This window comes from Cyprinus carpio, chromosome B4 (assembly GCF_018340385.1).
Source record: "Cyprinus carpio isolate SPL01 chromosome B4, ASM1834038v1, whole genome shotgun sequence".
Taxonomy (NCBI): Eukaryota; Metazoa; Chordata; class Actinopteri; order Cypriniformes; family Cyprinidae; genus Cyprinus; species Cyprinus carpio.
The window spans coordinates 12,860,050-12,876,898 of NC_056600.1; the positions used below are offsets into that span (position 1 = coordinate 12,860,050).

Sequence of the window (16,849 nt, forward strand, 5' to 3'; positions counted from 1 at the left end):
AAAAAAGAAAAATATATAAATAAAAGAATATTAAAAAAGTCTACACTAGTATTTAAATAATACTAAAATATCACATATCTTTTTTTATATTTGTCAACATTTGATATTTAACTGTGCATACCTTCCTTCTGTTTTTACATTAATAATAATAATGATACCATCATCTAATATTCAAAGCATTAAATCTTTAAAAACACTGATAACACTTAAATTTAACCTTTTATGAAAATCTCAAAAAAGTATATGTTTTCATAACGTACATTATAATAATGCTTTGATGCCTTAATTCACTTGTTGCATTTAAAACACTTGATTTTAGGTTTAAGTGTATTTATTTACTTACAGAAAATAGTACAGAATTTGAATGTTGGCCATTAATCACTTATCAACTGATTGTATCAAGTAGTATTGTATCAGCCACAATTTCAATATAATTAAATCCAGAATCCTATCAACTCATAGTTTTTACAAACCGGTATAAACCTAAAAGGATTTCAGATTTCACAGCTGTGGATAAGAGTTTAACTTGCATTTCACAGGACGGATCTGGTCTTATTTTATTGATTTAGAACTAAACTTCTCTCTAAAAATCTCTGTTGAAAGCAAAAATAGAAGCTCTAAGCAGGTTCATCATTATAATGTGATCCCACACGGCAAGCTCTGCACTCTCTCGGTTTAAAGCAACACATCTAATCCACGGGAGCATCACGCACATGCAGCTTAGCTCTTCACACAGTTCACCAGCCCTCTGTTAAATTGTGCCAGGCCTTTAAAAGATAGAGCAATCAGCACATCTGTTAAAACAAGGCCAGACAACGATTGGAGAAAAACAGGGTAAGAGCACACAGACTGGCTACTGGGATTACAAGCAGCAGTTGCTTTTGGAAACCGTGTTTTCTCTGACAGTTACACTTGCACTCTTGGTAAAACTGTTGTGCTTTCAAATCAGGTTACAAGAAATGTGCATATCGCATATAAGACAACCAGTATAAACACAAGGCTCCCTGTGCCAAAAACTCACCACACAAGGTACATAATATCAGATACAAGCCAAGCAGATCAAGTCATTTGAGAGTCATCTGTTGATACCAATCACAGTATGAGTGATTGGGATCAAAATGATCAGTAGTGACAGTCACGTGCGCTGCCCAGCACTGATTGATTGCTCAATGCAAGTCACTTTGAACCACAGAACTTTGTGATATCTTTTAAAACCTTTCAAGTTCAATAACCTTTCAGATGCATGTTTGTGATAAGACCAATATGATAACATCAATCAAACCAACCAACCATCTCTCAAAAACACAAGTTTAAATAAAATGCGTGTGTGTGAGTAAATAAACAAACAATTACAATCATTTATATAAGAAAAAAAAACAATAATCACTTCTTTCTTCCCATTTTTTTGACATCTTGAGTCCTCAAAACTGTCTAATTTAGCTTTCTCCCCTCAGTGACCACTATTACATGTTCCCCAAGGATGCCAACAATATAATTAAGCCCATTTAAACAGATATCATCAGATACCAGGCCACTATGAGACAACCAAAAATATTCAGACAATCAATATGAGGTTAATGATGATTGTTTTTATTGATGCTTTGAGGCATCGTTCATTGAATTGATCCAAATCCCTCGTCTAACAGATACAGCGGGTTTCAGAGAACAGTGGCTGATTGGGAACGTAACTGATTTCATGTTCTTTTCTTAATTTAGGTAATTAGGTATTAAATTGATTTATCTGTTATCAATCAATATCATCTATCTATCCATTCATCTCTCTATCTCTATATACATCTATATCTAATTAAATATTATGATACTATATGTGCTATGGGTTTAATTAAAGTTACACAAGCTCTATTAACATTTAATTTTTTTAATAATTGTAATTATGCTCATATTTTCTGTCAGAACCATCATGTCAGCACTGTCACACAAATTGTAAAGGTAATATTTAAGATTTAAGATACTTTTCCTCATCACAAAGAAACAAATTTCCTAGTATACAATAAATATCAGAAAAAACAAAACAAAATGGCTACTATATTTAATAAATGTGATATGCAAAAATATGCTTATTTTATAAACTGCGTTATGACCTGTCTGACTGAAAATGGTGAAAATGAATATGAAACTATCTTGCGGTCTCAATACACTGGATTTAATGTTATAATTGTCAGTTTTATGAGGAACGTTTGCCGTGTTATTTTTGTATCTTTTGAGGAATTGAGCGGTATGCATGGAAAAAAAACACATTTTGTAAGAAAACTGAAGACTGAACACAAACATAGGCGATAACACTTTGAACATTAATCCAATACAATTCACTGATATGTTTTTTGTAGCAAATTCCGTGCCATGTCTAAAAAAAAATCAGTGCAATTCTCTAATTTCTCAGGGTCTTGTCGAATTGGAGTCTGCTATTCCCAACCAAGCATATTAATACATTAAATGTATTTGAATGTGCGAGGAATGTCAGAAGGACAATGTGATTCAAGCAGCCTGGCTTCTAAGAAATCCGTGCACGTTAGCTCATGTTTATTATACCTGCTGTCGTGCGTGTACAATCACGCTACAATGTATAATAAACAATAACTCAATCTTACCTGCCAAAGCATCGGGCTCCAGACCCGTTTCGTTGTCTATTCCACATACAACGAAGTAATGTGCGAAGCGGCAGGGCGCTGACCCAGAGCCGCTCGTAGTCACGCTCATCTCGGCTCGAGGTGATCCGCTTTGTCCGCGTCTGTTATACAGAACCAACCAGCCCCATATCCAGCGTCCTCAGGCAAATGAAATCAAAGTGCCGTTTTAATGAACGCTAATGGCTTCAATTTTGTGCGGTGAGCTTCGGAAAGCAGTCTATGTAAGTTAGGTATAATTTGGTTTGAAGAGCGTTCGCTGCTGTGGCTGTGTGTTGTAGCTGCTTCAAGAGCGCACTGACGCGCCGCTTCAGCTGATCACACTCAGCCAATCGAGACCTCGCAAATGTTTCGCCTCAAGTAACGTTATTTGTTTGAGATGTAGCGTGCAGTGATGTAAGCTGTGTCTTTTAAATGTTATGATTCACCAGCAAAAATAAATCAATAAGCAGCAAAAAATAAATAAATAAATAAATAAATTCATACGAATTTACAAATAAGTACAAATATAATCAGATCGTCAATGAAAAATATACAATAGGCTATTTAGCTGCTTTGTTTCCAGTTCATTTCTGATTTGTTTCACAATAATTACAATAAATATGTAAAAGTGTTTGTTCACGATTGTGACAAAAGCAAATTAAGCTTTCCAATGCCACATTTTCAAATACAGCATATTATCTATTTTTTCTTTTTCCTTTTATTTCTTTTTTTTTTTTTTTTTTACATATTGAAGTCAAATGTTTTTAGCCTATATTTAAAAACGTGTTTGAAATGTGCCAGGCAGAATATAGTTGTTATAAAATATTGCATTTATTTTTTTAACATTTACACATATTAGACATTAAATTTCTACTACTAATAGATGTTTTTGATTGATTATTTTTATTTTTATTGCAGTAATATCACGCTTTGAATAGCCTTGCTTATTTGACATAAATTTGCTATGTATCATAATCATATATATATATATATCATATATATAGATAGATAGATAGATAGATAGATAGATAGATAGATAGATAGATAGATAGATAGATAGATAGATAGATATAAAACCAACATATTACAATATCGCCCTCTGTTGTTCAAATGTACTGCTAGTGCCTTTGTATTTGTGTGTTAAATGATCCATTTTGGTAGGGTGAATTCGGGTAATCTGGGACATTTTTTTTTTGCAATTTTGACTTCGATTTCGATATCTATCTAACACAAAATACCAACACATTATACAACCACACCAGAAGAAAGAATGTATATAACAACAACAGAAGAAACAATCTACACATAATACCCATATTATACAAAAAAAACCATAAAAAATAAAAATCTACCAAAAAAAAAAAAAAAATGATTTGATAATCTGGGACATATGTATAAGGCCTAAAAAAAGCCTATATTCACCATACGTTATGCATGCCAAACATAATATCAACAATTTTTAAAAAGCATTATGAAAAAAAAATTACAAGTACAGAAATCGCAATAAGGAAATGTATATTTCAATATCAGGAAAAATAATTTCTTTCTGTACACAGGATGAACAATCTACTGTGTTAATTCATTTAAATTCATTTAGAACTTTTAAAATTGTTTAACATCTGTGTAACATTGTATAAACATTTTAAAGAATCAACTAAAATTTAAGCAACAACAAGCAACAATTTGATTAATGGATTATTCAGTCAGTTATTCAAGTTCTCCATTCTATTAAAATTGGGGCTACTTGGGGAACAAACACTCCTTGCAGGTGAGAGACCCATCATCATCTATCACGACACTATCTTCTGCACATGTTTCGTGATACCAATGTGAGTGTGTGTGTGTGTGTGTGTGTGTGTGTGTGTGTGTGTGTCTGTATACAGAACATTGTCAGCTGGCCTGGACGCAGATCCCCCTCCTGCTCAGTGATTTGATCCGTTCTATATACTAAACTAACTGGGAATTTGGGAAATGAAATTAACCGTTTACTTCATCCTGATACCTGCATCACTCAATGTTTTCCAGTAGGCAAAAATGAATTAAAATTATAATAAATTAAAAAATTAAAGCATGATATAAACTCCATCACTGACACAATACAGGTCCCCCTGAATATCCAAACAATATTCAAATTAGTGTTTTGTATTTAAGTCTTTTTTAATTTACAGACATTTTGAGTGTTCAATATTTTAAAATAAGTAGGCGTAACTAAAATAATTATCATTAAAATTAATTATTTCAGAAATCCAAAAGTTTTAAGTGATCAATGTTCTTCAGGGAGCACTCTCTTTCAAATCAGTGTATGTTATGGCTACATAGCTTGATTTCTAGAGAAATGTGGTTGGTTTAGCTATTTTTTTTGTCTTATTTTAAATAATTTTAAATCAATCTTTTTCCGAATCATTTTTTGAGGCCTCCTAGTGGGCCCTGGCCCTTGGTTGAGAACCGCTAATCTATAAAAATATTCAGTACAATAGCACTCTTGGTTGTGTGATAGCTGTGGGAATATAAAACAGTGGATTGTACAAATAAAACTGTGGTAACAATAAATGTTGTAAGTTGGCAGAAATAGTTACCATGGTAGTACTTCACCTATATACAAACTTTCGATTATGACATCGCTGTTGTGGGAGGGGCTTCATGGTCATGGGGGGGGGGGGTATTGTTACTGCGCTAAAATGAATAATGCTGAGTTCACACTTCAATGCAAAGTGCCAACCATTCCCAAGCTTTAGCTGAGTCCAGTCCACAAAGCGTTTGTCCAGCTTCACGAGCGCGGCCGGTGATAATACAGAAACACGATCTGCGTGAAGTGACGCATGTGTAAACCACACCCTGAACAAGCACAGCGCTGCTACTACACACCCAACAGAGACTCAACACCTGACGCTTCATCCGCAGCAGTCCCGATGGCGGAGGAGGCAGACTTCATGCGCTCGGTGCTGCCCGTTCACGGCGCTTTTCGCTCGGAAGACTCTTCTTTAGCTTTACCGCAGGAGGACAAACTCGCTCTCGCGGACACACACCGGCTTTACCGACTACAGCAACAAGTGCAGCTCACTCTCTCACGGAAAAGAAAGAAACCAAAACCGCCAGGTATGTGGAATGAAACTGCATGAAATAAAAGCAAATATGTCAAAAGAAGCACTGTTTTGGGGTTGGAATAGTATACAGGTGTATATATTTTTACATTTCTGGAAAAAATACGCGATGTCAGTCAAATGTTTATGGTCAGCTTGAAATGATCCTTTGTTCTTAACTCTATCCTTTGGTTATTTTATATTTTATTTGTGTGTAAAATGCAAAATCATATTAATTTATACCTTCATTAAAAAATAAAATAAAATAAAATAAATAATACTTTGGTTCTACCATGGTATCAGTGTGATATCAAAGTGATTTTGATGTAAACCACCACGGTACTGATTGTATACGTGATTGTAACTATGACTTATAGTCTTGTACCGAATATTTACATAGTACTTCACTGAACTTCAAAAAATAGCTGAAGTCCATATACAGCTATAACAAAATATATATATAGATATAATTAAATAAATTAATTATTACATGTAATAACTATGTAATAATTCTAATAGGCCTACATTTAATAAAAATATTGCAAATAAACACATTTTGTATCTTTTTGTTAGTTGAGAAAGGTGAACCCTACCTTAGTTTGTCAGAACACACTCATTCAGACGCATTTAGTAGGATTTGTAAGTGATCATGAAGAATATGTTTTCTATTGTGTTGTTTTGTATGCGGTCCAATTGTGTGTGTTTTGGGCGTTGCAGAGTCATCTCTCTCAGACAGTCTGTCCAGCTGTCATATTTCAAGTAGTTCATCGTTAGGAAGTCTGCACCTGAAGGTAAGCACAATTTTCCAGTGGGATAAAAGTTGTTTTTAAAGGGAAAATTCTGTTGCCATACAATGAAAGTGAATGGTAGAGCTTTCCAGTTCCAAAAACTGACAAAAAACACCTTAAAAGTAGAATAAAAGTAGTTTGTACTTTTGCAATATAATCTACATCTTCTGAAGCCATTTGATGGGTTCGTGTCAGAAATGGACTAAAGTATTTGTATATTTCCATTCTTTTTTGGGTGAACTAATCCTTTAATATCACTAACTTGATTCACTTAAGATAATGACATGAACTATACTTTGCAGCGGACGTTCTCCATCAATCATGAAGCCACAAGGTTGTCACGGATGGTTGATCGATCTCAGTGGTCAAGTACCGAGCCACCTCGATTTCACAGAGGCTATGGAAGCTTTCGTTACACCTCTAAAAGGCCGGCTTTATGCTGGGGGTCCAATTCTCTCACTCTCCCCTCGGCCTCTACAGTCAACCGTTTTCATATGAACAAACACACTTTACGTTACACCCACTCTGAGGTTCTGCGAAACCCGAGGTTCGCAGGCCTGTCGGCCATCACACAGCCCTCCAGTATGCCTGTGTATGAGAACAATGACATTGATGATACAGATGATGTTTTCTTACCCAACACCCCACACAATGCTCCTGCAGAGAGAAACAGGATGGAGTCAGAGAAGCACACCCTTCAGAGGACCCTCTGCAAGCCGAGAGAGGGGGGTTTTGGTGCTCAAGAACAATCAGAGAACGTGTCCTGGCAGAGCCGCATACGGAAGCCGAGCCTGGAGTTTGTTGCAGGAAGAAGACCCTCCCAGCCTGGCTCACTGATCAGCATTGAGGAGCACTCAGGGAGTTTGAGGAGGATAGAAAAGCTGGAAGTCAAACCACATGCAATGACAGCGTCGGCAAAGTCAGTAGTTTAGTCTTTAGCTGTTTAATCACAGTTAAATACCCATATTGTTTGACAGTGTTATTTGAGCATTTTTTTTTGTTATTTTAATATTGCAGAGAGATGAATGTAGTTTGAAGTTTGTAATTGGCACTACATGTTAATACATATGTATAAATTCATGTATTTTTATTATTATTATTGAATGCAATTATTATGTTATGTATTCAAAATTATGTATTTTGAGTCTATTTTAGTCATTAATTATTAATACACATTTCATCCATATAAATACATACATACATGTTATGTTGTCTTTTTTGTATTTATTGTAATAAATTTTATAATATTACATTTAATAAAATTTTACGTTAAATTTAATAATACATTAAATTAGCATTGTAATATACAATACATTAAACTGGCATGCTGGTTTTATATATATATATATATATATATATATATATATATATATATATATACACATTGATCATTAAAAATGTGGAGATATATAATGTATGTATATATAATTAATTCACTTACAATTAATTAATAAATCATATATAAATACATATAACTTGAAATTTTTAATATACAAGTATTAGATTATTAGTAAATACCTTGAAACAAAGACATGTACAAAAATGTACAAAGGTTTGGGCACTAGCCTACTTGGTCTGAACTGTTTTTAGTTGGAATGAACTCTGCTATATTTCTGTTGTATGTCTGTGTTTTAAAGGAAGGGGAGACAAGCTGAACTAGGTCCAGAGATGACACTAAAAGAGGCTGTAAATCTGCTTGCACAAGATAACACGGAAGCACAAATCACCGCGGCTAACTTTCTACAGAACCAGTGCTTTAACAGTCCAGATGCCAAGAAAAAGGTAAGTGATACTTAACTCTAAAATGAAATATGCTAGTATGATCCACCCAAAAAGGAAAATATATCTCGCACAATCCTCAAAGTCTAGCCTAAATGGTTGCGTTGATAACAATCACCTCAGGCAAAATGAAACGATGAGTCATAGTTCTACATGGTGAGGTGGCACTTTAATTAAGTGGAAAATGGGTGTGGAAGAAAGTGAGAGGAAAGTATTTAGTGTGGTTTACATGTTTACAGTCCAGCCAGACAGTAAGTGATTAGGACAACAACATTTGGCAACAGTGTTGCATTCACTTTAGGGTTACGTTTCTGCTGTTCATTTTAAATAGTATTTAAACTTCACAAATTTGACTTAAAACATTACAAAAAACATTCAAAGCACAATTCATATTAAAAAGGAGGTGGTGCAGTCTAGTGGTTTAAGATAAGAGCTTGCCAATTCTTGAACTATCAACGCTGAATCCTTGAGCAAAGGCATTTAAACTTAAGAAGACCCAAGGGGATTTCCTGCATTCACTTTGAATCCAAGAATAGCCAATATTAAAACATTGTCTGATTAAATAATATAATAATATATCTGAATAAATGTATTTTTAATAATAAGTGTTTTTATAGATTAACTTTAAGTGAGTTATAGTTATATGACAGCAAAGGTATCTAAGCACTGCTCTGGGTGTGTGTTCATGGTGTGTGTGTGTTCACTGCTGTGTGTGTGCACTTTGGATGGGTTAAATGCAGAGCACGAATTCTGAGTATGGGTCACCATACTTGGCTGTATATGTATGTCACGTCACTTCACGTCACTAAATAGATTATAAAAATAGGGGAGTTTAATATCCGATATCATCCAATTACAAAATATTAAAATCTCTAAGATTTGTCATTAAACAATGTTATATATATTGTGCATTCCTAAAAATTAACTCTTTTTTTGGCTAGTGTTCCAGTTTATGATACCTGACATACCTGTATATAATTGGATTTTCTTTTCTCTTCTCGAACTAGTTTTATGTACTACTGTAATGTTAATAATCACAAAGCTACCTCCCCAGTCCACCCATATCATTTCTGATCGTGATTGTGACATTACAGCTGTTAGCACATGCAAACACGGCCGCCCATGCTTACATAACAACAATGATTCAGTGCTCAGCAACTTCGCCTGTCTTTATGAAAGACGCTGTGAGCTGGTATGCAGAGGTTAACATAACCAAACATAAAAGGTCAATTACATACACTATCATTCAAAAGTTTTGGGTCAGTAAGATTTTTTTAAGTATTTTTTTCTGTAGTTAGGATGGATTATTCAAATGTGACAGTAAATACATTTAAATGGCACAGAATAGTTCTATTTTATTTAGATTTAGATCTCTATTTGAACTTTATATTTATTAAAGAGTCTTGAGAGAAACAAAAAAATCCACAAAAATATGTTTCCATAAAAACAAGTATTTCCAACATTGTTCAGTGTCACATAATTCTTCAGAAATCATTTCTAATATCCTGATTTGGTCACAAAACATTTCTTATGGTTATCAAAGAAACAATGGCTGCTAAAATGAAGAAATAAATGACATTTTTAAATTAGTGCTGTCAAACAATTAATCACATCCAAAATTAAAGTTTTTGTTTACATGATATATGTGTGTGTACTGTGTATATTTATTGTGTATAAATAAATACACACACATACAGCATTTATTTTGAAAATATGAACATGTATCTACATGTGTATATTTATATTCATATAATTTATATTATATTATAAATATATTTAATATATAAACAAAATTTTTCTTAAATATACACATGCATGTGTGTGTATTTATACTGTATATACATAATAAATAGACGTAGTACACAGACATATAATGTAAACAAAAACTTTTATTATGGATGCGATTAATCACGATTTTGTTTGACAATACTAATTAAAATGTATTAAAACAGAAAACAGTTATTGTAATAATGATTCGTAATATTACAGTTTTTACTGTATTTTTGATCAAACAAATGCGGCTTTTATGAGCATAAAATCCTAGTGACCACAAACATTTAAACATTATTATATTAAGGTAAAGGTAAAAAAGCAAAAACAGGCTGTTTAATTCTAAAAGTCAGGGAGATGCTGGAAAATGCTCATAATAACATTTGGTGCAAGATCCTTGACTAACAGGAGTAGAATACAAAATGCAGAATTTGACCCTTTTAAATTGAGGTTTCTTATTGTAGCATGTTCCATCTGTTCAGGTACTTTATCTTCAAGGCATCCCAAAGCTGCTGAAGCTCATGCAGAGTGAGAGTGAGGAGCTCCAACGGGCTGCTGTCAGCGCACTCCGAAATATTGTTTTCGAAAACAATGAGAACAAAATGGAAGTCAAAGACTGTGAGGGGCTTCCAGTGATCCTGAGACTGCTCAAGAAGAACCGAGACATCGAGACCCGACGGCAGCTCACTGGTAAAGGATCAATTAGAGCATTGGTCTCAAACTCAGTTCCTGGAGGGCCACAGCGCTGCACAGTTTAGCTCCAACCCTAATCAAACACACCTGATCCAGCTAATCAAGGTCTTCAGGATTACTAGAAACTTCCAAGCAGGTGTGATTTGGAGCTGGTTGGAGCTAAACTCTGCAGAGCTGTGGCCCTCCAGGAATTGAGTTTGAGACCACTGCTTTAGAGTATTTAAGCTTTTCGCCATAATCTATATATATTTCATTACGCAATCAAACGTGGCTCCACTTTAGATGATCCAGCTAAAACCCACACCATAAGAAAACATCCAGATCTTGAACGTGTGACCTCTAGCCTCCCACTAAACTTGCAGATGTGATTCTCTCTCCAGGGCTGCTGTGGAATCTGTCTTCTCATGACCTCTTGAAAGAGCAGCTCGCTAGAGATGCGGCCAAACCTCTCACAGATAGTGTGCTGGTGCCCTGCTCAGGCATTTCTGAAGGGGAAGACCCCAAGTTGGAGCTCCTTGCTGACCCTGACATTTTCTACAACGCTACTGGCTGCCTGAGGTATTACCAACTGAAAGAGAAAATACAACAGGTTTTAAATGAAGCATATTTATTTTGACCATTCTTAGTGCTACAACCGCCAAAGTTATGCATATACGTTATTCTAATATACACTACTGTGTGTATACAAACATTTGGGGACAGCAAGATTTTGTTTTTTTGAAAGAAATGAATACTTGTATTCAGCAAGGGAGCATTAAACAGTTATTATATTATGAAAGATTTCTTAAAGATCACCAAATCAGTATATCAGAATGATTTCTGAAGGGTCATGTGACACTGAAGACTAGAGTAATAGCTGCTGAAAAACCAGCTGTGTCATCATAGGAATATATTACATTTTAAAATATATTAAAACAGAACATAGTTATTTTCAATTGTAATCATATTTATTAGTGCTGTCAAATGATGAAGTCGTGGCCTAATGGTTAGAGAGTCGGACTCCCAATCAAAGGGTTGTGAGTTCGAGTCTCGGGCCGGCAGGAATTGTGGGTGGGGGGAGTGCATGTACAGTTCTCTCTCCACCTTCAATACCATGACTTAGGTGCCCTTGAGCAAGGCATCGAACCCCCAACTGCTCCCCCGGCGCCGCAGCATAAAAATGGCTGCCCACTGCTCCGGGTGTGTGTTCACAGTGTGTGTGTTTTTTATTTTTTTTTTTTTTTTTTTTACACTTCGGATGGGTTAAATGCAGAGCACGAATTCTGAGTATGGGTCACCATACTTGGCTGAATGTCACGTCACTTTAATCACGATTAATCGCATCCAAAATAAAAGTTTTTGTTTACATTATATATGTGTGTGTATTGTGTATATTTATTATGTATATATAAATACACATATTATTTTGAAAATATTTACTTGTATTTTCATATAATTGATATTAAATATAAATATATTTAATATACAAACATAACAAATTTTTCTGAATTATAAACATGCATGTGTGTATTTATATATAAATAATAAATATGCACAGTACACACACATATATTATGTAAACAAAAACTTTTATTTTTGATGTGATTAATTGCGATTAATTGTTTGACATCACTTATATTTACCTATTTTTTCTGTATTTTTTATTTAAAAAATTTGATAAACATTTTTGGGTATAACTGAGCAGATATTTTTATATTGACTTATTTAGAACATTGCACTTTCCACTGCATTTCTACATAAAAGGTGTTATAATTTTTTTTTTTAATTTTTACATTTTTTTTTTTTAGAAATTTGAGTTCAGCTGGTCCAGATGGACGTAAAGCCATGCGAGACTGTGAGGGTCTCATTGAGTGCATCATCTATTATATCCGTGGTACCATTGCAGACTACAAACCTGATGATAAGGTAAAGAACTACTCAAATTAAATCCCCATCTTTATCAGCAGCAACAGTAAGTCTTTCATTTGTGTCAATATAATAATTAAAGGAGTCAGAAATGTTCCTTGATCTTTGAAGGTAAAAGACTTTGATGTTCCTGTACTATGAAAATGTTTAGATTTCATAACACAAAATGTCCCCCCCAGATGGGGGGAAAATAATATTCAAACTAAAACAATTCTAAAATGATTCACTCTAAATGCTTGCAACTTTGTGACAGATTAATACATAAATGTGACCGTCCAAATTTACGTCATTGATACCTATTGGGTGATCAGAAACTATGCCTCTCAGCCTGCTTGAGGTAGTAAGGAGAAAGCCAGATATTATGTTTTGTGTAATGTTATATTGTCTAATATGATCCTGGTGTGATTATTTCAACTGGTGAGCAATTTATAATAATTTAATTATTAATTCTTTCTTTCCAGGCCACAGAAAACTGTGTGTGCATCCTGCACAATCTTTCTTATCGATTTGATTGTGAGTTGCCTCGTGTGGATTCCCCGGTGGTACAACAGCCCAAACAAAATCACCAAGCAGAAACTAGCAACCCTGGCTGTTTCATCCTCAACAATCCCAAAAACTCTGAGGAGGTTAGTGGTACACTGTAGACTAGACGAAGAGTTTGTTGAATTGTATTATTTACCCTCAGGCCATCACAGAGGTAGATGAGTTTGTTTCTTCACCAGAACAGATTTGGAGAAGTTTAGCAATGCATCACCAATGGATTTGGAGTAATTCAGCATGACTTGTTCACCAATGGATCCTCTGTAATGAATAGATGCCATCAGAATGAGAGTCCAAACAGTTCATAACAAAAACATTACAATAATCCACAAGTAATTCACATGACTCCAGTCCATCAATAAGGCTCTTGTGCTTGTTTGTAAGAATCAAATCCATCATTATGGCATTTTAACTTTAAACCAATGTTCTGAATCCATAATCCATAATAAGACTTCCTCCAGTGAAAGAGTCCATCTCTTGTTGTACGTACATATAATTGTCTAGAACTGTTTTAGCTTGTAAATGCGCTTGATCTGCGCATATTTCTCTCCTGATTAGAACGAGATGACTGTAAAATATTACGGATAGGGGACTTTTAGCTGGAAGCAACTGTAAAAACATCTTGATGGATTTGTTTGTCACAAACATGCAGCTTTTTGCTTTGCATGTCATTTATCAATGGACTGGAGTCAGGTGAATTACTTGTGGATTATTGTGTTGTTTTTATCAGTTGTTTGGACTCTTATTCCGACGGCACCCATTCACTGCAGAGGATCTTTTGATGAGCAGGTGATGTAATGCTGAATTTCTCCAAATCTGTACAAATGACGAAACAAATTCATCTTGGATGTCTTTCAAAAATTCAAACTGGAATGATTGAGGTAATGAAAATGTATGACTTTACTTTTTTCTGTTGGGTATTCAAACTGTCCAAAATCTCTAATGCAAATGCAGTGACGTCAAACACAAATTGACCTCATATGTGGCATCATGTGTTGTGACTCACCTCAGGCTCAGGAAGCGGATGAAGACTATCCCTTACTTGAGGAGAACGGCAGCCCTCAGGGTGTAGAGTGGCTCTGGAGCGCCATCACCGTCCGCATGTATCTCTCTCTCATTGCTGTCAGCACAAACCAGCACACAAAGAAGGCATCCATTGGAGCGCTGCAGAACCTCACAGCTTGTTCTGGAGAGGTATGATCTAGAAATGAATCTCAATAAAATAACTATAAGCAGCACTGACTTCAAATCACATTCAGACTTCTATTAATGTCTTTTATCTCCATTAGACATCCCAAGCCATCGCACACTTCATTGTGCAAAAAGAGGGAGGACTATCTCATGTGAAGAAGATGCTACAAGAAGGAGAGAAGGAAGAGATCAGAATATCTGTGTCACTGCTAAAAAACATCTCTCATTACCGGGAACTGCATGCAGATATTGGTGAGCTGCCGTTATATAACAATATGTACAATAACAGCACATGGCTGTATCAGGCGGAAGGGTGAATAAACAATGGTTTATGAACATCTCTACAGTTAAACAGGTGTTACCGGAGCTGGTTGCCATCCTGCCAAACTCTGACCGAAGCGTTGAGCAGCCTATAGAGGTGACAGTGACGATCTGTCACATTCTCATCAATCTGAGCCATGCATCTGTATCGAACACCTGTGCCATTACAAACCAAGGAGCGTTACCCAAGATCATCAGCATCAGCACTAAAGACAACGGGTATGGTTTCATTTTCAGGAAAGCCTGACTTTCAGTTATGGGATGTATAATAAAACTCACAATAAAAGTCATTTATGTGACTCATTTAATTCATAGTTTTAATTCTCAACTAAATCTAGGTTTGGACCCACACGTGCGGGCCAGGCGGCTTGTATTTTACTTCATACCCTGTGGAGGCATTCAGAGCTGCATAGCAGTTTTAAAAAGGTGAAATGTTTGCATCCTACGGTTATTACTTACTATTAATAAAAAATTAATAATCAAGCAGTGCATTCTAACCAATAGTCAAAGATGAAGATCAGTTTATGGCAGCTACTCAACATATTAACAGTGTTTACAATGAAGAAATGAATGCAGTTAACTGTAGGAAGGCATAACAAAATTAATAGAACAAAATGTAGTAGTTAGTGTACATGTACATCGATTGTGGCACTAATGCAGTGAAGCAAATTTGTGTCATTTCACATCATTTCCTGATCTCATTATTCTGCCTCACCTTGTCCTCATCATTTATGCCTCACTCCCTCTCTCTGCCATCTATTAAAAAGGCAAAAATGAAAAGAAAAGGTCAGAAAGATGCAAAGATTTACTAATATTAGAAAACATTTAAACACAATATTTTTAAATGTATATATTTTGAAAAAAATTATATATATATATATATATATATATTATAGAATATATATATATATATATATATATATATATATATATATATAATATATTGTATTCGATTTATTTAATTTTTTTATTCAAGTTCTAACCAATAAAATATTTTAGAGATTGGTGTTATATAATCTATAACACCAATAATGTTTTGTGACCAGTTATATAATCTAACTATAATCAACACCTATATGTTATTTTATGATTATATTAATTTGCATGACTTTGCCAGGTCTGGAAAAAACACAGGTTAACTCATATCTCAGTTTTCAAGACCATTGGAAGCCTGGTTCTTCATAGGGATGAGGGAGTGTATTAAATTAATAAATATCTTGATTTTTAGTTGTTTCAGCTTATTTTTAAAGCATGTTTTGTCTTATTTTAAATCATTTCAAGTCACCCTTTAGCCTCTGTGGAAGTTTTTGGCCTCCTGGTTGAGAACTACTGATCTAGAGAACTAATTCACGTTTCAGATTTTGCTTTCACTGCATGTATATTTACTCTTGTCCTCTGTTTCTTTAATCTACGGCAGGCTGGTTACAGGAAAACCGACTTCATAAACAACAGGACAGTGAAGGTTGTGAATTCAGTTCGTGATTGATGGGATCCAGAAATCTACTGCAATGAACAAGGCTTTTCACCTGCTTTTTTAGGAAATATTAAAAAATGGTGCTAATAACACGGCTTTTGTGCGTGTTTGTATATGTGCTTTGTCTTAGTTTAATACTTAATAGTTTTCTATGTGTACTAATTAAATGATAATAGTAATGTATGTCAATTGTTATTTATTTTTTTTACTGACCTTTTTAAGATTTTTACTGCCTTTGGTCTGTTTACATGGCAATATTAAAAGCATTTTCATCAACAAAGCTATTTATTTGTTTTTATTTTACAGCGGGTAAAGCCACTTCCAAGCCTTGTTAAGTAAAACAGTGTCTAATTTTTTTTTTTTTATTATTATTAATTTGAAATAAATTACCATATTTCTCCAGTCACTGAGGGGTAAATGTTTGTTTGTTTAGTTACCATGGTTCAGTTTGAATACAGCATGTCCTCAAAGCTCTAGTAAACACGGTTTGATAAAGCATAAAGCGTTAATAAAAAATTATAATAATAATAAATAAATAAACCTCAAATGATTTTGGCGTCATGCTTTGATATTCGTGATGATTTCTGTAATTTGAATCACGCTAAAAAGTTCAGGAAGTGATTTGAAGTCTTTGAACAATAACAAATCGTCACAATCCTCGATGGGCGGGATTAAGCGAAA

At 34.5% G+C, this 16,849-nt stretch overlaps 2 protein-coding genes across 7 annotated transcripts in view; one reads left to right on the forward strand and one right to left on the reverse strand.

Annotated features, from left to right (window-relative positions):
- Positions 1–2,982, reverse strand: part of dennd5b (DENN/MADD domain containing 5B) — a 36,888-nt gene extending 33,906 nt beyond the window's left edge. For 3 of the 6 annotated variants that reach the window (XM_042722006.1, XM_042722005.1, XM_042722004.1), the window contains exon 1: positions 2,610–2,982. In XM_042722006.1, coding sequence (XP_042577940.1) covers positions 2,610–2,718 — 109 coding nt within the window. In that variant the 5' untranslated portion in view covers positions 2,719–2,982. The remainder of the gene's footprint in view (positions 1–2,609) is intronic. The other 3 variants (XM_042722010.1, XM_042722008.1, XM_042722007.1) reach the window with 1 other exon arrangement.
- A 2,320-nt stretch (positions 2,983–5,302) lies between these two features.
- pkp2 (plakophilin 2) lies at positions 5,303–16,448 on the forward strand. Its single transcript, XM_019090953.2, has 13 exons — positions 5,303–5,723; positions 6,425–6,498; positions 6,798–7,414; positions 8,133–8,277; positions 10,527–10,734; positions 11,118–11,295; positions 12,525–12,642; positions 13,104–13,268; positions 14,194–14,376; positions 14,472–14,625; positions 14,721–14,913; positions 15,033–15,120; positions 16,112–16,448. The coding sequence occupies exons 1-13, from the start codon at positions 5,447–5,449 to the stop codon at positions 16,178–16,180; spliced, it is 2,469 nt and encodes an 822-aa protein (XP_018946498.2). The 5' UTR covers positions 5,303–5,446; the 3' UTR covers positions 16,181–16,448.
- The last annotated feature ends 401 nt before the right edge of the window (positions 16,449–16,849 follow it).

What these genes read in the sequence shown, in the direction of transcription:
- pkp2 (XM_019090953.2), top strand. Translation starts at nt 5,447, where the DNA reads ATGTGTAAACCACACCCTGAACAAGCACAGCGCTGCTACTACACACCC. An exon ending in ATCCCAAAAACTCTGAGGAG is followed by an intron (nt 13,269 to 14,193) that starts GTTAGTGGTACA and finishes GACTCACCTCAG; the next exon opens with GCTCAGGAAGCGGATGAAGA. An exon ending in ATCAGCACTAAAGACAACGG is followed by an intron (nt 14,914 to 15,032) that starts GTATGGTTTCAT and finishes AACTAAATCTAG; the next exon opens with GTTTGGACCCACACGTGCGG.